General features: G+C 38.5%; 1 protein-coding gene across 8 annotated transcripts in view; it reads right to left on the bottom strand.

Moving 5' to 3' along the window:
- Positions 1 to 12,449: 12,449 nt before the first annotated feature.
- The window catches only part of STXBP5 (syntaxin binding protein 5), a 107,780-nt gene continuing 98,067 nt past the window's right edge, over positions 12,450 to 22,162 (bottom strand). For all 8 annotated transcript variants that reach the window (XM_072927056.1, XM_030268174.4, XM_072927057.1 and 5 more), the window contains 3 exons: positions 21,346 to 21,457; positions 18,950 to 19,170; positions 12,450 to 18,257 (listed from right to left, as the gene is read on the bottom strand). In XM_072927056.1, coding sequence (XP_072783157.1) covers positions 18,216 to 18,257; positions 18,950 to 19,170; positions 21,346 to 21,457 — 375 coding nt within the window. In that variant the 3' untranslated portion in view covers positions 12,450 to 18,215. The remainder of the gene's footprint in view (positions 18,258 to 18,949; positions 19,171 to 21,345; positions 21,458 to 22,162) is intronic.

The following is a 22,162-nucleotide window of genomic DNA, read 5'->3' as shown; positions in this document are numbered from 1 at the left end:
GCCATGCTGACCCATCTGCCCACAGATCTCTGTAGTCTAAAGTGGGTTTTCCATGTGTCTCTATGCCATCATTTACTTAATTTGCTAGAAATTTTTAAAAGCAGAGAAAATGGAAATGGTAAATAGAAAACCTGCAAGCACTTTTTCTGGATTAACAGATAGTGGGGAAAGTTTGATTGAAAATGGACAGCAGACTTTGTTGCTCTATTGACATGGTTTTCCCTTCCATGCAAACTCTCCTGAATTTGTTCTATTTAGAACAAATAAGGTTCAAGCTACAGATGTATACTCCTAAAGGAGTATATTAGAACAAGTGAAGGTCCAAGCTACTAAAGATGTATACTCCTAAAAGCCGAATGGGTAATTATAAGCAAAATAAATAGTATGCAAGCTTGGGAATGGCATCCAGGTCACAGGAACAAATTTATCAGAAGGAATGCAAACCCTTCAGCTTGGCACAAAAGAGACTTTTCTGATGAGTGTGACAAGAAGGGTCATGGATGAAGTAAATTGGATCCAGTCTGCCAGTCTCTGTTTTGCAGAAATCTGAAGTAGTTTCACAGATGGAAAGCAAGACAAAACAGTATGACCACCAAACCACTTTGAAGACAACTCTAAGGAAAAAACCCCTTCTCATACAACCAACACATTCAGCTCTTGGCTTGTGAATATAAAGTGCAAAGCAGCTGTATGAGATCCCACATAACACTATGGGTTGACAAATTTTACTTACACTGGGGGAAACTACATTTTTCAGGGTTGTTCCTACTAGGGGTGTAAGCTCCAGCAGAGTACAGAATTTATAGCACCACATCACAGAGATCTTGCTCTGAAATGCAGGGAAAGCATTTATTAAAATATCAAGTGCCAGTACAGTCATTTTCCCAGCGGTCACAAACAATTGCTTTGCTTGACATGAAATCTTAATGTAATGACTCAGATCCAGAGAAACAAAAGAACTGGAGGCTACAAAGCATCAGTGTTGGAATTTATGAAAAAAGTTCTGACTTTGCTTTTGCTTAATTTATTGCAGTTTAATTTTTTTTTTCTTTGCTTATAATGACAATAATTTACCACAACAGGGAAGAAATCCAGACAAGAGTGGCATGGGCTGTGTTGTCCTTGACTGGTGGGGGAGGAGCTGGGCTGAGCTGATAGTGGCCCTACCATTGCCACCTGACTGTGGTCCAGCCCTTCTTCCCTGCTCCCCTCCTCCATGCCTGCCCTCCTCACCTCAGCATCACCAAACCATCTTCAGCTACCATTTCAAATAGCAGCTTAGGCCTGCAATTAAATTACAGGCTGAGATATTTAATGAAAAATGCCATGGGATTATGAATGATCCCAAGCAATGAAAACAAGACATCTCTAGCACAAGAGGGCTGCTGCTGCTTGTTGGTGCATCAGGGAGATTGTTCATGTAGTTGTCAGCTGTGATACCTGTTGTGATTCAATCGGGTCATACCTCCACAGACAGGAATCTTGGTGATATGTAGATACCCAAGCACATGGATAGGTACCCGAAAGCAATGCTCAATCCCACAGGTTCACAGCTTTCTCAGGAAAAAAATGGTGCTTAAGTGCTTCTGGAAATGCCCAAAGAAGCAAAGCTTTAAAAGTAAGCATGGCCTGATTTCCACTTATTTCAGAGCTTATTGAGGATCTGCTTCTAACTGCTTTATAACTCCAGATGGAGCCAGACCCTAAGTTTGCACTGCTCTGGGTTTTCTTTAGCATTGACTGGTTCTTTTGCTGGTGTACAGAGGGGTGCTAGCAGGCAAACTCCAGAATGATTCTCATACACCCAAATGTTTCAAAGACTACACTAGGATTGACTGGCACACATTTTCCTCATTGTCCTCACAATTTGCTGTCATACAACTTGAAGAGTTTGAAATAATCACACTCTGTCACATCTGTACTTGAAGGGAAACATCTAAAACTTTTCTAATGTTCTAATTGAATTGAAACTAACAAGTTGCTACTTCACAGCTGGCATTAATGAATCTACACCCTGTACATCTTCTTCTGGCCAAGGAGCTCTACCATAATGCACAAAACATGGAAATGAGGCTGGGGTTGCATAGGGTCACTGGAATAAAAGCACAAGCAGCTTTGTGAGAACATGGTCTGTTACTGTGTCAGTAAATGGGATCTGCAACCCAAATAAAATATCTGAGTAGACAGAAGCAAGAATGAAACATGATACAAACTCCACTTTTGTCCCAGGGGACAAAATGTGATTTGTTAACACCCACAGTAGCTGCTTGTGGCAGAAATGCGTCTATGAGTATTGCTCGTATGGAAAGGCAGCAGAACTCCTGTTTCAGCAAAATCTTTTGAGAACAGGGCTTGTCATAAACTGCTGATGTTATACAGTATCATATCCAAGGTGCTGAAAGACATCAATTTTTTTTTGTTTGGAACAACTGGCAGAGAAATACCTGATGGGTCAATGGCCTCGCTAAGTGGGGGGAAAAATTCAAGGGCATCTTCTGTCAGGAATGCATAAGTAATTATTTACACTTGTTCATTCTGCAAGAGAGAAATTGTTTGCATGTGAGCAATAATAAATTAGGCACTTTAAATAGTTGATCCTCTGCTGTCAGAAAAATGTCAATACAAAGGTAGTTTCCAGTAGCTAAGATTTGTAATAGAAATTCAAGGCCTTTGTGCCAAGGGCATTGGATTTAAGGACCTCATCTTTTTCTATAGTGGAAAAATAAGTAAGAACCTTGTCTATTTAGGTGAATCTATATGCTTGATAAAAACTTTATAGGATTTCCAACTGGCTGTTAGATGTAGAATGAACCCATTTACACATTGTTATTCTCACATTTATTCTTAGCTGAAATGCTGGATTTTGCTAATGCATGTGCCTGGTTAATGGGGTCACTGCAGTACTGACAGAATAATTGTAAGAAACAGAGTAAATTGTTTTCTCTGTAGTTTATTGTTACCATTACTATTTTGAGATGTATGTCAAACAAAGTTACCTAAATTGCCTCAGAGAACCTCACTGCAAAGTGATAGATTCCAATAATTTAGTTGAAAGGACAAGTTGCTTCATGGTCTTAACTCACTGCTCTGTGAGCTGCCCCCTTCCCAGTTCCAGAGGCATCATGGTTTAGTCTCTGAGAAAAGAGTTACAGTTGTGCTACTTCACCTTCATTACATCACTGTGACTATCACTACTTCAAATGGACTTCCTATATATTTTTTAAAATTTCCCAGGGCAAGAATAATTATGCAGATTATAATCATGATTTCCACAAAATGCATTATAGCAGCCTTTATGAAGAAGGCTCCATGTAAAATGGAATGAAAAGACATACACAAGACTTGATTGAGTCCTGCAGTAAAAACTTAGAGGATATTTTTTCTAGAATGCAGTTATGTAAAAATTACTTCTGATTTCTGACTGAGTGGCTTCTTACAATATCCAGTCATATCTGCTTAGTTGTTCGACAGAAACTACTTTTATTGCCTCTTCCCCTTGAGATACAGTACATACCAATGTCCTTTTTAAAGTCTCCTTTCAGTACAGAACCACCTCTTGAAGCCAGAAATAGACAAAGACTCCAGCAAGGCCTTTCAGCTCTCCTCTCCTGCTGCCTGGGCTCACACACTGTAAGAATGACCTTTCTCTAACATTTTTTGTTGTTGTTGTCATACAATTTGTAATTTATTGCAAATATCCAGGGAAGTAAATTGACAGGCAGCTGCATGTTAGGGTGATATTTCTCTCCTGACAACACTAGATGGACCCGGACATAGGAAACAATGTGGTATCATGAGATATTTTTGCTGAATATGACACTTTCAATTGAGCAACTTCAAGACAGCTTCAGCTTTAAATCTGAATTTGCCTGATATAACAAGGATTTGACATTGACCCTTCACCTGACAGTAATACATTTTTTATCTTTTAATAACATACAGTAATGCTGCTTTGTGATTTCAGGGACTCTTTGAGTAAACAAATCATATTCTCGCCTGGAGACTGACATGCCTTTCCAGAGTCTATAAAGATGAGAGATAAGCTGAAAGGCAGGCTTGAAAAAGTTTTCAGTGATCTAATAGAATATTTTTAGGAGCACAGTGCTGAACCAGTTAGAAATTACTACTTACTTCTATTTTTTTTAAGGTACTATTGTTTATATGATTTCTCAAATTGATTTCTCAATACTGTTTGATTCACATATACTGAGGGTTTCAAACTGGGTCTTTATGCCAGTTTCTCAGAAAAACAAATGTTATGTGTATATAATGTCTAGCTGCCTATGCTGAGAAAATTATTTTTGAACTCAAACTTCAATTTACAGTTTCTCTTAAATTTCACATCACACTAGAAGCAATCTCCTCCAAATTCTGATTCACTCTCTGGTCATCAACTGCTAGAATGAGAAAAGCATCCCACTTGTACCATCATGCCCACATCCCATGGCAGAAACGCTGAGGCCTGAAGAGCATTCGGTCTGGCAGAAATGAGTCAGCATGGGGAAGATCAGTATTACAGTGAAATAAAGCTTTCAGACAGTGATGCTTTAAAACAGAAAATGAAGACCTTACCAATAGAATTGAGGACTTTTGTTTAAAAGGCATTCTTGCAATGTCCAGGGGACATCAGCATTGCAGCATCACATGCTGCTTGCACCCCTGTGTCCTCCCCAGCAGAGCACAGCACAGACTTTCCTCCAGACCCAATTTGGCGTGACAGCTGCCACTTACAGGGAACTTAATTTGGCAGCTGCTGGTAGGAATGAAACGTGTCCAGAACAGTAGGATGACAAAAAATTAATTAACTGTGGTTTAGCTTGGAAAATTAGCTGGATGAGGGGAAGCAGCAAGATTTGTTTGAATTTTGAGGAATAGCCTCAGCAAAGTATTTCAGAATATAGAGGGGACATATGAAATACTTGCAAACCAAGAATTTCCAATTATTTGTTTGGAAGGTGAAGGCAGAAAGACACAAACACACACACAGAGGATCGAACATCACCCACATACATGTTTCAAAGTTCCTAATAAGGCTTTTGAAACTGTGTTCAAACTGGAAGGGAATATTTTTGTGTAGCACAGTGGAGAATAATTACTGACAGACTGAAGTGAATAACACATGCATTGTACCATTTATCAAATGAATTCTATGATTTTTTCCTTATCCTACAGTCTTGTAATGGCATTAAGTGATAATTCTGTGCTACCATGGGTAATCAGAATGAAAATTATCCTTTTCCAGTTGAATTAATTGTCTCTATTTATTCTGCTTCCAATTCAGTTTTTAGCCATTATTTGTGGTCTATTTTAAAAAGATTGCATCTTTTCTGCAAAACCACTGTCTTCAGCAAAACCACTGTCAGAAATAAGAGCAGTTTTACAAAAACTGAAATAATGCAGTGTTTCTCCTTTCAGTTGGCTGTGCCTTCCATAGTTAGCTTTTGGCTTGAAAAGAAAGCTATTATATTCAGATAATAGTTTTTCCAGCCAACAGCATGCGCTCATATGGAAAAAATTGACTGTTAGACTATAGCAAAATCTGTAATATACACACAGTGACATTTTATAATAGCAGTCTAAGTTAAGGCATTTTGTTTTTATTTTAAAAAAACTCCTGAGAAAACTGATGTCTCTGAATCCAGACCAGCAAGCATCCTAGTACCCCACTGTGTTTTTGACAGCTGAAAGCTGATTTGTTTAGTTCCAGAAAAAGCTGGGATGGTTGTATCAGAGTTTTTGCAATATGGCAAAGGTTGCTATCTGATACAGCTTTGTCTTGCACAGGAACTGGGTCCCATAATTTTTCAAGTGCTATTGATCAACCATAATAATTGCTAAATGACCCAAAGTTCACTTCATTGCCATCAGACCTATGTAAAAAAATACACACTTTTGCTTTCATTATGTATTTAGGGGTAAATTTTTCCTCTTGCTTTGCCTCTTGGTCCCCTCCAGGCAGGCAGGAATCACAAGTCTGTGTAAAGCATCCTCTGAGAAACAAGATTTTCCTGGCAAACACAAATTAGGGGTGAGTAGGATTATACAGGGTGCAGCATACCCAAGTGTTTGATTAGGTCAAATTTTGGGTGACCCACAGACTGGTACTGCTCTTCTTGTCCTGGAGAGATTTTCTCAGATCTTAAGAGAGGTGAAAGGCTGTGTGCATAGCTGGTCCCTCTTGTACTCTGCTGGTTAGAGAACAGATTTAAATTGAAGGATAATAGCATGAGGTGGAGGAGACAGAGAAGCCAGACCACATCTCACAGTATCCAGGGATACCCAGTGTTTGGTAAACATGACACTGGATCCCAGCAAGCCATTGGAGCAAAGATGCTCCCTACACAAACCTTTTTCTTCCTGCCATCCTTGGCCCATCCTCTTCACCTTTGAATTCATCAGCTGCACACAACACTCCTGTGGTGGCAATCCATAAGCTTTTCTTCTTCCCATCCCTCACTTGTCCAAAATATAGCTGCACCCTGCCTGGGCTCCAGCAGATCTGGCTGGAACCCTGCCCAGACCCTACTGCACTAGAAATTCTGTTCCTGAGCCCAGGTCTCTTCAAATACTCCCTTCCTGTGTAGCCCAGTCCCTTGTCCCCATATGTGCATCCTGCCCAGCCCCAGGGGTCACCTCACCTGGGAGGGGGTAAAGCACAAGGACAACAGTCCTGCAAAACCCCCAACTCTACACATCCCATTCTGCTGCCTCTCATTTCTCCACCTCATGGTATAGCAGCATCTTCTTCATGCGTCTGATGGGAAAATGATGGCTGCTAGTGAAAAGGCAAAGTCTTGGAGAAACCTTCCTCTCCCACAACCTCCACTCCTGTAGCTCAGTGGCATTTGTTTCCCTGGCACAGAATGCAAAGAAAACCCTCCCCAGTGAGCTGCCATGCTGATACACCAAAAAAAAAAAAAAAAAAAAAAAAATTTTAAAAAAAAGGAGAACACAAGTTTTTGCTTTGCTGTACCTTACACAGTGGTAGGAAGAGTTAATATAAGAAGTAGCTGAGTGTGTGAATCTTTCAAGTGACTCGATCAAAGTGGAAGTTTCTAGAGACTCATATTTTAGTGACACAGGAACTTTTAATGGGAAGTTTTACTACAGCATATACGAGTTACTGCATTACTCCCGTGTGCAGAGGAGCAAAGGATAATGCTGTTGGGAAGATATACAACTTCCCATTTCCTATGCAGTAAATCATCCCATGTAGGAGGAGAGGACTCTGCAATTTCAGTCATTCTTGATGCCCTATAACGTACCAGCACAGCTTTTAATTAAAACTATGGAGCAGGAAGGGCTTTTATTTCACTCCAGAGCAGGATGGGTGGTAATGATGAGAAGGGGATGACTCTGCTTATTAACTTGCAATATTACCAGTACGCCTCCCATGAACAGCCATCTGCTGCCTGAGAACAACAGGACTTATTATTACAGGGCACATTCACTGCCGAGTCTGTGAGGCTGTTGCAGTTCCCATTCACAGAGACCCGGCAGTGAAGCTCAGAAACCTGGCATGCCCACGAAAGCCCTGTCTCACGAGTCTTTAGCCAAAATGTGACACTTCACTGAAAACTCCGGGAAGGAATCAATAAAAAAATCTACTCCCCTGTCATGTTCATTGCTTGCAGGGAGCAAATGTCCCAAGGCATGGCAGACCTGCAGAACAGCAACTGTGAGGCCAAAAGAAAGTGTGCTTTGCGAATCAATTTCTTTGCACCAGAGGGTGTTTGCATCTACAGTGCTCTTTGGACAGATGTGGCCACATATCACTTCACTAAAGTAAGCTGCAGATCTTCTTACATTAAGAAACACTTCCAGTTAATTTGGCCTTGAGCAGTAGTAGTAGGGGTCTTTTCTTAAAGAAAAATAACTAAAAATCAAAGGCTGTATATTCATATTCAGTTCACAGCCACCTCAGAAAATCTCAGGGGTCAGAATCCCAGTATCAGAGTCAGAGAAGCCAGCAGGACCACACAAGGGGTACCTGAGTCACCTCCCTGTGAGATGATTCATTCTGATTACCCCTGTAATTCATTCTGATTACCCATGGTAATCATCTACAAAGGACAAGAACCCCACTGGCATCACTTTGAGGGGGACAGAGATTCTGGTCTGCAGCCAGACGCCAAGGCTGCAGTGTCAGACTCTGGCTCTCAGTTTCTCACCACCAACAGAAGAGGCTTGGGGTCAATGTTCTCCTCATCCTGGCTGCCAGACAAATTTGAGGCCAGTCATTCCAACACAGGTTGGCTCCAGATGTGATTAGAAACACATGGCCCATGTCTGATAGCGTCCATATGTGAAGTGATGCCTGGGATAACATGGGTCCTCTGGTCAAGCAGGTGTCTCCTCAGGCACTGTTTCCAGCTGCTCTCTCCAGGTGCTCACAATGGGGCTGCCTGCTGCCTTGTGGGACCTTTTTTGTAACCCTCTTCTAAAGCAAATCCTGTTGCATACATCCCCAGGACAAAGCTCCATGCCAGCACTCACTTAGGTGCTTTCTTTCAGTTCTGACAAACACTATCCTACACAACACAGCCACACAGGTAAGTTCAGAGCTGGCTGTCAGGCTTGTAGTCTCCCCCTGTGCTGCCTTCCCTCTTCTTGAGAGCAGCAAATGCAAGCAGCGTGTCTCCATGTCCTTGCCCTCTCAGGACCCTGTCCCCTCCAGAGCTATCATTGCTCCTTCAGTGTGATGCCAGGTCTCTCATGATCAGTAAATTATGCCAAACACTACCACTTCTGGTTGGATTTTTCAAACAGTCCAACTTCTCTTTTTCCATGCTGTTTATGTTAGGGAGCAGCCCCTTGTAAATGCACAAACCGTCACTTTTTCTCATTTAAAGCACATTCTTAAAGACTTTCTTTGGAAAAATAGCTGCAAAAATGTGCCAAGAAGAGAATTGGTGCTGAGCAACCAGCTCAAGCCTCTTACTTTTTTCTGCCTCCTTGCCTCTCTCTGAGCTATGCTACAAATTCTTTTACCAGGCTGAAGCCTATGGGACCATAGGCTCAGATTCACATATTTCCCATGGTTTTACATTGCCTGGAACAATCAGGTAGTAGACCAACAATAGTAGCTCAGTGATAAAGCAAGACATGCAACTCACACGCTCTGACAGAGCAAATGACAACCTTATTGTTTATAGTGCAAATATAAAGAAATTCCTTTAACACCTACAGGAAAAAAATTAGGTAATTGCTTCCCATCAGTCCAGTGGGGGATTACAGCAAACCACCATTATTCACACAGGCTTTGCCTTTTCCCCAGGTGAAATCAAAAGGAGTGAGGTTTTCAGGCTTGAAATTTTGTCTCTAGGATGTGGGACATGGTCAGTTCCTGTTACTTTATACTTCGAAATACATCTTGATGGTCTGAGTTACAACCTTTGCTAAACTCTGCATCCACTTCAGCCATTCCTGCTCCTACTGTTGAAACATACTGAAATAGCCAAAGGCCTCAGATGCAATACTCCCCAGCTCCAACATGATGCAAATCCCAAGAGCTTCTCTGTTCCCTGCAGAGGGCACATGAAGAGATTTTCTATTGTTCCTTACGCCACAATCTGCTAAATACTTTGAAGTAGTTGTGATACTGGTGCCAGAGCCTCATAAGCCCAGCCATATTTAGGCATTCTTCAGTTTTCTTTACCTGGAGAAAGTTTGCATTGGTGACTGCAATCCACAGGCTACTTGCCAAAACTGGTTCATGCAGCAAAACTAGTCTGCTGGAAAGAAGCTGCTTACAGAAGAATCCTAAAAGGAGCAAGGAATTGCATGTCAGACATGGAGCCAAACCAACTACTAGCCTTTTAAAAATGAGGGAAAGCTCTAGAAGTCAATGCAACTTCCATGTATCCTACTCTTACTACAAATTGTATTTAAAAATGTGTAAAAACAAGTTTTCTAAAGGGGTTTAACTAAAACAGTAGAATAAGGAGCTAATTTCCAGAATGTCTTGGGAAAAAAAAGTCTGTGAAATGGTTGGGAACTCTCAAACCCAACCAGTAACTGCTCTGTTAAAGACAAAATAGGAGGCAAAGTCACAGCTGGAATTGACTTTTGAGCATATTAAAAAGAAACCATGATGCAATGACATTGATTAGTCCTTTTTCTAACCCTTTCATATTTAAAAAACACAACAGTTCTTCCTTCTACAAATTAATATTAAGTTCTGACGTATATCTTGAACAACAGACATGCATACTCAGTCTGAAGACAGCAACTCTAAGGAAGAGAAGTCTCCTGAGACCTCAGACCACTGTGCTGTGTCCTTGGAGATCCTGGAAGAAAAAGCACCACAGTCAATAGGTGACACTAACACTCAGGAAAAAAGTACTTAACTCAAGTGGTGGTAGGAGAGTTGCAGCTGCACAGGAGAATTAGGGGATACCAGCTTGAAATTGTTTTCTATTCACTCTGTCACAGGAGATTGCATTCCACATTATTTTTTCCAGGAGTGTCTTGCACCACAGAAACCAGAATTATATCAAATTTCTCATTATGCTTGCTTAATTAGGCAGAGGAGTTCATAAACTTATCAAAACATAAGCACAGTCTGACATTTTGATTACAAACTCCTTCAAACACTCAACCCTCTAACAAGCCCTGCTCACACTGAGACTGCAGCAAGATATAAAAATGCAGTTAACCTGCTCCAAAACACCTCAACCTTTCTATTTTTATCTTGACTGTGGCTTTGCTAGAGTCCTCTATCAGCCCTTCTGAGCAGTGTTGGAATCAAACAGCTCTAAAGGAGTGGTTGAGGCTAAAGGAATGTTGCCCAGGTCTCAGCAGGGGCAGTGGGGAAGGGTACAGCTTCTTCCTGAGCAGCCTATGCATAAGCTTTAGCCCAGATTGTCTCCTGTGGCTGGCAAATGCAGAAAGCTGTTTGCTACAGCAAGTGAGCAGAGCCATGCTACTATAATGAGTCACATATGCAAGCCCCCAAGCCCTCACTGAGGGAATATTAATTACACATTGAGAAAAATTAACCAGCAAACTAGCAAAAGAGAAAGTGGCCATACTGCTCTTGTGGATTTACCTCAGTGCAGGACTGTGGGGGAAAACACCCCAGTTCCTCAGCCCAGGCAGGGATGCTTCCTGCAAGAGGACACAGACAGTGGCTCTCGCTCGGCTGACCCGAGCCCAAGGGAGAGTGCAGGTGTTCAAGGCAGGAGGAGAGAACAGGCAAGTCCTGAGCACCTGCAAGCCAGTGGGCAACAAGGAGGGGCTGGTTCAGTGACCCTGCCTGGATGAAAATTCCCAATTAAATCAGGGTAAGAAAAGTGCTGATGGGCATATAATCATATGTCCGTAGGTCTTAAATGCATTTAATTTACAGTACATTGGCACCAAAACTGTTGAAACACATGATGTATGAAGGAACAACGTTTTTAATATGGTGTCATCAAATCCTGAGTTTCACTATATGAAAATGCTTCCCTTTGCAACCTCACTCTGGCACTCCCCTCTTGTCAGTCCATTGATCTGTACAGTCCTACAGCACCCATAGGAGGGAGCCACTTCTTTAGCTTTTTTACTTTTATTGGAGACTACCAGACCTATTGAGTAGCTGGAGGCAGTGTGACAGCTCCAAATATATTGAATCCAATTAAACTGAAGATAAAACCATTTTTTCATTCCAATGCATTACTCTTTTTATAACTCCATGCACTGCAGAGCTTCCAGTTCATTATGTGTAACCATCGATATTAAAGAAAAAACAACCAAGAAGTCTGGAACTAGTAGACTTACAGATGAATCTGTATTCTCACATACTAAAACAACCAACAGTGAAATATTTTGCTATTTGACATGAAGAGATTCCAAAAATTTCTCCAAGGTACAGCAATTTCACTTCTCAGATTTACTGTCCAAGTCTCTCTTTGGGTTCATTATTTACCCACAATTAAGAGTATGTTTACAAAGCTAGGTTGTTTGTATTTCCCTCTCTCCCCAACAGCAAAAGACAGCAAATTTAATAAGACTGTAAGCTAGAAACTGCTCTGTGGCAGAGCTGTGCCTCAAACCAAGAAAATAATCCATCTGCTGTACTGTAAACATAGCAAAGAAAAAAATATCAGTTTCATTTCTTCTCCCCTTACACACTGGATTCTTCATTTAATCAACAAAATGCAGCTACAGAAAATACTTTGCTTTACTGAGTCTGTACAATGAATGCCCTTAACTCTTTCGGTAACTTAAAAAGATAACAGGACTTCACATTGTCACCATCAGTATACACATTTCAGAACGTTTTTAGACATGCTTGGGGACATCACTGCAGATGAACCATTTCACACCTCTCAGGGTTCTTCAGGGCTACTCCTCATCAGCCAGGCTGGCTGCTCTGCTTGCTATAAAGCACAATTCACACCCTCCTGCTGCTCCAGCCGGCAGAAAAACAACTGGTCAGGAAGAAAAGGAGTAAGCTACACTCATTTCAGGAGAGAGTTGAATAGTTTATTTTGCCCGATCAAGAGCCCTTCAGCATAATGACACATTCATATACACATATATGAACATTTTTTTCTGAAACATTAATGTATAATACATTTTAAGTTTAAAATACCAGCTGCACAGGTATTTTTATTTACAAAAATATTCCATACTTAATTTTTTAACTTCATTATGATGACATAGTTCAGTCCAAGTACATGTAAGTAAAATAACTCTATGCAATCTAACATAGTTGAGTTTGTAACAGTACAATTTGCAGTTCATATGAAACTATATTTGTAGACAGATGGATTTGCAACCCTACCTAAAAATGCATATTCCAGTAATCATCCTCAGAAGAGCTAGTGGGGCTCAGCAAGACTTAACTGAAGAATAAGTTGCAATGAACATAAGGGAAAAAGAAAACACACACGTACACACTAACATATACAGAAACGAGAACTGCTACACATCAAGCATGCTTACCCAGGTGTGGGCAATGTTAGAAAAATTTACGGATGTATTTATTTTCCCCCATGGTGCTGGTACAATGAAACAGCAGCATAACTAGAAAGCAGCATGTTTTCCTAGTTCTAACCACTACAGATAGCAGAGCTCAGGTCTAAAATAACACAGTACTGCTTATTTACAATTCTGTTTTAAAAGGGAATATTTAAAACATGTTCCCACCCCTCTCCCTTTCCATCACCTATGACTGAATGGTAGTGGTAATCCACATACAACTTCTTACATGTTTTCAACTGAAACAGTTTAACTTCTAGTTATTTGCCTGGTAATATAGAACTTAGGTACTAACAGAAAGAAATAAAAGCATCAAACTAACCTGCAGCTGTAGGTTAGCTTAAACGTTTCTAGGCGCACATGGAACTACTGAAAGAAATACTGATTGACATCTTTCATTTGATTGTTTGGTGTTTCTGCCTCATTTATCTTTTTCCTTTTTTTCCACTTTTTAAAAATTCATGTCTACATCTTTAAGTGTAAACTTTACAAGGTGTAGAAGAACCCAGAAACAGTACACTCATTGGACTTAAAACAGTAATAAGGTAGATATACAGCACATCTTTATAATGGGCTTAAGAAGAAGAAATTGGCCCAGGTCAGCTTTTCAATGAAAACTGAGGTAAAACTGGTTTAACTGATTCACCTACATGACACCTTTTTTTCCCCTGTTTCTGTTCACTTCCACCCCTCATGCATCATTAAGTTCTGCCTACAGATTATTTGAAGATTTTGTGGTAGTAGCAAAGTTATCAACATCCACCCAAAAAGACTCAAATCAATTACCCAGGAAATTGGCTGGCATGAGAGAAGATTAAAGTGACAAGTTGCCCTTCTACCTAGAGAGGGAGGCAAGGCACCGCAGTCCTTCCCTCCCACACCAGATTCTGCAGTCGGTGCCTGCCCAGACATGTTAAACCACAAGCAGAAGGTAGAGGGCACTTCAAGCCACAGACTCTTAAGTTTTCCAACACATGTTTCAGACACAAAAAACCCCAACAGAACAAACCCACATAAAAACCAACCCTGATTTATGCGTGAAGAGTTGATGCATAATCAAACTACACAGATTACTCAAAGAAAATGTTTATTGGACAAACCTCACTTCAGTTTTGGAGAATTTTAAAAGTCCAAGAAATAGAGCTGAAAAAAGTCTCTTGTGTGTACCAGAAAAAAGCCCAAACCATAGAAAACCAGTCAGCCATGGACTGCAGCTATTGAGAAAATGTTAATATTAGGCTAGTTCCCTATCTTCTTCCTTCATACTTGGAGAATTGTTCAAGGATGTTCATAATGGGAGGTAAAAATAACTCATTATTTTCTGCAAAGCAAAATGGGCTATTTGTTTTAATTGCTTAGTAATTGTATCATCTCGATATGAGATATGAATGTATTCATAAGCTTAAAACAACTTCTATGGATAATATACATACTTTAAGTACTTTGACTTAAAACTTGAACGTAAGTATTTTTAAAATTAAAGGTAGAAGTGTACATATAAAAATTATTTAAAACTAAAAGTATATTCTTAAGCAGTATGTATAAATATAACAGATTTCTTTTGTATTCTCTAGTAACAAATGTGAAAGTGTTGCAGTAATTTATAAACTGAATGCTGACACAGAATACGTGCCTTTCATTAGATTCTATATCGTATATACATATTTTGCTAAGAAAACACACATTCTAAATAAATCACATAATTAGCAAAGGTGCCTGAAAGTAATCTGTTCTAAAGTCTTTATTGAACTTGTGTTTATATACAAATAATGAACCTGAACTGCACAAATGCAGAAACAAAATTAAGGAATAAAATATCATGATTGAATTAAAGTGCAGGAAAAATTCAAGTTTAAAAGTCCAGGTAAGATCAGTGCCATTAATTAAGCAAAAAAGCAAAAAAAAAAAAAAGAAAAAAAGAAAAAAAATCAACACCACCACCAAACAAAAATTCCCACCCCTCCAAAAAAACCCAAACTAAACCACCACCAAAACCAAACAAAATAAAAAAAAAAAACAACAACAAAAGAAACCCCAAGAAAACAAAAAAACCCAATACACCAAAAGCAAAACACAAAAAGGAAAAATATAGGAAAACTTAAAGGAAAAAAAAAAGAAAATGAACTTGCTTCCAAAATTCCTCCTTTGGATGTAGCTTTCCAATCACCTGCCATGCAAGTACCACCTCAGGCACAAAAACTTTGCATAAAGACAGACAAGGAACACAGCTATATATTACTATACTTTATAACTGACTGTTTGCTGAAGAACAAATCACTGGAGATGCCTGTGGTATAACACTTTCAGACTGATTTGGAATACACACATATTTACACAAACCAGGATTCAAAAGTTACAATTTGGCAGGACTAAGGTGAAGAAAAGCTTCTTCAGTTTACAGATCCTAATGAGACACACTACATATAAACAGATAGGTAGCAGCAGGTAGTTTCTTACTTTCATTAAAAAAAAGCTCAATTGTATTTTATAGTTTTCCAGACACTCTAAAAAATCTCACATAACTAAATTGCTAGTGAAAAAAACAGGGGTGCTTCCCTGCAAGGATTTCAATACACTTTGCTGTACAAAAGGTGCACCACCAATAGCACAATAAGATGCAATGATGTGTGTGTGATAGCCTTCCTTCCACTGGGAAGGAAAAAGTAACATTTTAGACTAAAATTTTACATAGCCCCTTTTATTGACCAAGAACCATTTGTGTATTTATCTCATGAGCAACCATGTCATTAGTCTTCTTATCTAGTAGCATGCCCTGAACATAAGCACCAGGAGAGATTCAACTACGATAGATTCTGTAACACCAAATAAGCCACTATTCTTCTGGTGCGGCCAGATGGTCTCTCATTGCCTCTTATTATTTTGCTTGCTGGTGGTTATCGAATGCATCTTGATGACAAAAATATGCTTTCCTTTCAAGTCAAGGTCATCTTCCATTGAATGATACCATAATTTGTTGAAGAATACCTTTGCAATCCTCTCCCCCAGAGCCTGCCCAGATTAATTCCCCAGGATTCTGTTGTCCTGAAATGTACTTTATCTTCAGCAGGTCAAATAAAATGAATCAACTCAATTTAGAAATGTGAGACAAGGAAGGGGACAAGTGTCAGCTAGGGTGGGCTTTTTTGCATGTGGCATGGGTAGTGGTTTATCTTTTCTTCTACCTGGATGTATCACAAAATGGTGTTAAATAGGCATTAATTAGACACTAAAAGCAAATTACCATGCAGAGGGAAACATTAACATTGCATGACAAACTAAGTTAAGTAACTCAAGTAAACATTGCCTCAGTAGCTATGGGACAGAGCTATCAAGAAATCATAATACTGCTTGTTTGAATTGTCATATTCTTATTTTTTAAGTCCTTTGAGCAGTGGGCATAGTAGGGCATGCCCTCTTACTGGCAACACAATTCAATTGTCTTTGTAAAATGTTGCTATACCTAAAGTAAGAAAATTTATCAGTTGGTGCTTCAAAGTCCAGACATATTTGCCTCTTATTTGAAAAGTGATTCAAGAATCATAAGTAACTTAAATACTTTGCATACTTGAGGTGTTTTGTAAGGTTGCCTTATATGCAACATCACTTCACAATACAAATATAATCAAGGTTTTGCTCTGGGAACATTCAGAAAGTTTGTGAAAAAAGTACACAAAATGCAATGCTTGGAGGAGCAAATCTAAGTGATTGATTTCAGACAATGTAGACATATCAGCTTCTAAGTACTCCCTTTTATAAAACAAAAACAGTCAATAGTTATTCTTATTTTGAGGAAAAAAGTCTAAAGGAATTTTAGAAATGCAAGTATTTATTTTAAGGAATCTTCTCTTTCAAAAAAGAGCCCTGGTCATTCACGCTGATATAGCTTTAGTGCAGTAGCCATTAACAAGTTAGCTCAGCTGTATTATTTACCTCACCCCAAAAAACCCATTATTTCAGCAATTCCTGAAGTTTTTATGTACACTTTACCACTGCTTACAAGGAAAGCACTGCTTTAGAGACTAAATCCAAACTTTAGGACAAGTGCCTTTACGGTTGCGTGGGGCTGAGACAAGTACTTGTAAAATAGCACTACTGGCAGAACTTAGAGATTTGCTAAATAACTTACTGACAATTATTAAGTATTAGATGCTTGCTTGCCATTATTCATGCATCAGCACCTCCATGGTGTGTAAAAGTTTGAAAACCTGAGTCCAAGGTTAGCTGATTTCCTAGTAAAGGACTAAAGGGGCATCTAGAACTTAAGTCTTGAGCAAAACTATCCCAGTTATTTTAATTAATGGCTGTAAAGATACATTCTGTTAAACATTTATAAAAACTCACAGCATGAATGGAACTCACAGCCAATTCTTAATGTTACACAACCTGAACCCATAACTATTTTTGGCAAAAATAATATTTAACTGAACAGAAGTTGAAGAATTCTTACCACAAGGAAGATGTTACCACATTTCACATTGCACGGCCAGAACACAAACGAAAACTCCCAGCATGACACATTCCAGTCATAATATTCACTTGACTTTTTAATGCAAAAATTACATATTCTTTTGTTTTGCACGTCACAGAATATGATGTGAATACAAGAATACTAGATCAGGGGTCCAAGAAAAGACTATGCACAGGTCAACTATGTATACAATTTTCAATAAGAAATCTTCCAAGCTTCCAGCTTTTTAAATGAAAGAAATGACAGGAAATTTCAACTCTTCTTCAACAATAATGGCAAATATAGCAAGTCCTACAGAGGGTAATTTTAAGTCAGCTACTGTCCAGCAAGACAAACAGCTTGATTCCAGCTCTTGGACCCCTGATTTATTGCCTCTCCTTACAGGAGGGTATAACACTGGCAGCAATTACAATAGCACAAAAACTTTTGGCATATGAAATACTAACACAGGATTGACCCTGCATTGCCCCTGCCCATCTCACCACAATTTCCCTTTATTCTCTTTTTCACATGTTCCAGTTTCCTTCTCTGTTCCAACTTTATGCTAACCAACAGCTAAGAAACACACAAGTTTCTGTTTTTGTATGTGTGTTTCTTAGATATAAAGCTCCTCAGTTAAAGCCAGGACTGAGGTAAAACAGTGTGTCATTTGTGCTAGGAAACAACAGTATCTGATGGTGAATACTCCTTTAAATTCCAGTGGTCCTGCCAAAATTAATGAAAAAAACAAGATTTTTTCATCAGGACAAAATTAAACAGATGTGATCGATGAGAGTCATCAGAACTGGTACCACTTCTTGTCTTTGTACTTCAACATCATCTAAAAAACAAAAAAAAAAAATCTAATTACTGTTTCTGTAATGTACCAAAATGTACAATGACACAAACAAATAATATCTTTACAAAGAAGCATGAGAAAGAAGGATTTTAGCAAGGCTTCTCAAAGTCACAAACATCGCTGGCACTGAGTGTTTAGCATAATGAATTTTCTAATGGTAGCATCATTGCTGGTGATCTAGCCTCAGAAAAAAACATTATTGAGAGAATGGAGAGGTTGCACAGGAGTTTGGGGTGTGGAAAGAAGTCAGAATGAAAATGGATGAGAACAGCCATTCTGTGTTAGTCACTGAGGGAAAAAAACGAAGTCACACTCAGAGGGTTTGCATACAACTGGATGTTTCTTAAGGACAGCAGGAATCTGACATAAAGCATTACTCTTCTTATTAATTCAGTGACAATAAGTAATTTTTTTCAGTAATGGGGATTGAGTTGCACATTTAGAAGCTTACATGTCACTCCAGCAGACTGCATGCTCTAGAGCAATGTGCCATGAGACAAGGGAGCTTACAATGAGTACTTAATTGGTAGGAGTGACAAGTGATGAATGAAAAGGAAGTATCCTTTATCAGTGATACTGCATGCCCTTTAGATACCTCTAACATGCCTTTGCAGAACTCAATCACTTGTACAATTAGCATTTATTTGACAAACAGTTCAGTTTAACATACTCACCTCATGAGCGTGTTTTGAGAAAGAATCAGCACTGTAAAGCATAGCCGCAGTTTTTTCTTCCAGTTCTCCCAGTTTCTGTCCTCTTTCATCCAGTGCCAACCGGGCTCGTGCCAGTTCACCAACTACACCAGACGCTGCTCCTTTGACACCTTCAATACCCCCAGGTCCCGGAATATGCTGGGCAAGACTCCTTGATGCCTTCCCAGATGCTGATTCTCCAACTGGAAGCATTTGTAAAAGCAGCAAATACAGAATAGTAAGTTTTTCTAACATTGTGACATAAATATCACTGAAACGAGTTTATATAGAGGTGTAATTTCTTTGCATGGAGACCAAACAGCTTATTGTAGGTATGACTATGAGCAACACTCACTACTCTATATTAGCAGTTGTTTCTTCATTAGAAGTGAGACATTGAAACGTATTTTCAAGTTTCCAAGTAGGTTATAAAACTGTAAGATCTTCAAGCTCAAAAATGAAATTAAAATTCTGATGTTCATTAAAAGAATTGTTAAAAAAACACTTCACCAGCACAATATAGCTTATTTCATGAGGAATATGTTTTGAGTTCAACAGACAAAGCAAGGTAATGAAATATTGAAAAATTGTGGTTAGTTCTGGAATTGCTTTGCTGATATGTAAAGCAGCCAGTGTGATTCCACCAGCAGAAGTTTCTTTTGATGGAAGTTCAATTTTACATGCAGACACCTGAAGATTAGGTGTCAATGCTGCCACTATGGTAAAAACCCTACAAAAAAACCCCAAAAAACAACACAAAAAGACAGTATGGGTGTAAGAATAAATCAGCACAAATGGCGATCAGCTGAACAGCTCCAGACTCCACTGATGGCACTGACTACATTGACTTTGCTCTTAATGAGACATCAGTCACCCAGTTCAGTCTTGACACTTGATATGCCAATCTCAAGCAAAGTTGTACAGACTACAGAAATCTAAGTATTTGTTTTAAACAGTGAACTATTGTTTGAATATTTTCCTTTTTTTACCTCTAGGAAAAATAATATTAGCCGGCTAAGTACATTTTGATGCAGTATTTCAAGACTCTCTGATAGGATTTTATGCTTCAATTAAGAATAATATACATTTAAATTAGTACCATCAACATCTTTCTGTGAATTCCCAAAATAAGAGAAATGATTTCAGTTATTACAGATTCTGCTGTGATCCTCATGGTAAATATAGCTACTTTAAAAACATTCTCAAATGTCTTTTGAATTTTCATTGAAGTCTCTGTTAAGCTTTTTTTCATTCACTAGGATTTTTTTCTTCTATTCAATACTATTTTCCTTCTAAAGATTCAAGCCAAAACTTAATGGTGGAATCTTGACATGATATAAAGAGATAGAGGAAAATTACCGTGTAACTTTAGAAGCTCTCTCATTCATATTAAATAATAATTTGTGTACATAAATTTCTCTACTGGAATACTTGACCAACCTTCTATAGTATTACATATACATACATACATACATACATACATATATATATATATATATGTAAACATCCAAAAAGGAACCTTTGTCACAAAAAATTACCTCTAAATATCTGATATTTGCTCAAAATGTATAGGCACAAGTAATGAAGTCTAATTTTTATTCTGTAGAGATCAAAAGAACCACCATAAAAGCAAGGATTGGCAGGGCACCTTGTCCATTTTGACAGATACATTTAACATTAATAAGAAAAAGGTCCTTAAAAAGAAGCTTGCATAATGTGGTGTTCGATCTAGCAAATACCTAAATAAATGGAAGCTATTTTCCTTAAATATGTTAAAATGCTTAATGCCACCACAGTAAAAAAAAAAAAGTAATCAACAAAACAACAAGAAAATGAAAGCGCAATGAAAATTTTGCCAAATCTGAATTTTACTGTCCTATAAATAGAGGACTGAATTGAAATATCATACAGCTCTGCCCTTGCTGTCATTTCTAAGGCATCTCTACACCTACAAAACATGGAAAATCTGGCAAATAACTGAAGTAGAGAGAAATTTTAATTTTCTCACTGTCCAGAGTAGAATTGTCCAAAAGCAGTGCCTTTCAGTTTACCAGCATAAATAGAATCATGGTCAGTACTACATGCTTCATAAAGATGAATAAAAATAAGATTATAAAACAAGAAATGGGACAACTCATCCACTGCTGAATAAATGAGCTAAAAGAACTTGTGAAAAAAAAAAAAAACATACCAAGATTTTCTGATCTTGTTGGTAAGGTGTACAGCACAAAAATCTAAGAAAAAAATATTTGTCACTCCCTATTTTACTCTCCTCTTCACTAAGATAATGTTCCATGAACACAGGTAATACATTTACCAAGGATCACTAGCTTCCTTGGGAAGAAATACCAGAAAAATAACAATTAATAGTAACTTACAGAGTTCTTCTCTGTCAAGTGACTGTGCCCCACCTCCGAACAGGCCTTTGAAGAACCCCCTGTTTGGTGCTTCTGGTGTTTCTACAAGAGTGAAGAGTTCACCCAACATCTCCTTTGCAATGAAAAAGAGACACAACGAGGCATAAATTACTAATAAGAATGGAGTATTCTTTTACTTTCAGGATTTATGTAATGGATTTGAATTTCAAAAAAAATATTCTTTAATGGGCATCTGTCTTTGCAAGGTGATGTAGGAAATAAAAAAGTAAAAACATATCAATAAATTTGTCCAAACCATCTGCTTCTGATGGTTGCAAGCTTAGAGCTCATGGAATTCAGAAGCAAAGAAATGCATTCAAGTAAAGCTTATTTGCCCTTCAACCGCTAGGGCAAGACTCCTGACTTTGTTCTATTGAAACTGCATCTACAAATATTTATATCCACATAGCAGTATGAAAGTAGGGCCTGCAACTCTGCTATTTTGTTATTCTATACAACTACCAACCCGAAGCATAACTGAGAATCATTCAAGCTGTTAATACCCCTGAAACATAATAGCCTTCTTCAGGTATCCTAAATTGGCATTCCTCATTTGTGTCAGCACACACCTCCCCAAGTGTCAACTGATCAAGGGAATTTTAACTGCATGTTAAGGGAGGAAATTTCCTGTTGATCAAAATGAAATTAAGCAAGAAACAGATTCAGCTACAACAGAATGGATGAAACAAAAATTTTAGGTAGAAGTGATTCATTCAGAATCAGACTCTACAGTGAGGGAAAACAAAAGGGAAAAAAAAATCAAAGCAAAAAAGCCTAA

This window comes from Taeniopygia guttata, chromosome 3, assembly GCF_048771995.1.
Source record: "Taeniopygia guttata chromosome 3, bTaeGut7.mat, whole genome shotgun sequence".
NCBI classification, from domain to species: Eukaryota; Metazoa; Chordata; class Aves; order Passeriformes; family Estrildidae; genus Taeniopygia; species Taeniopygia guttata.
This window is presented reverse-complemented; position numbering and strand designations above follow the sequence as displayed.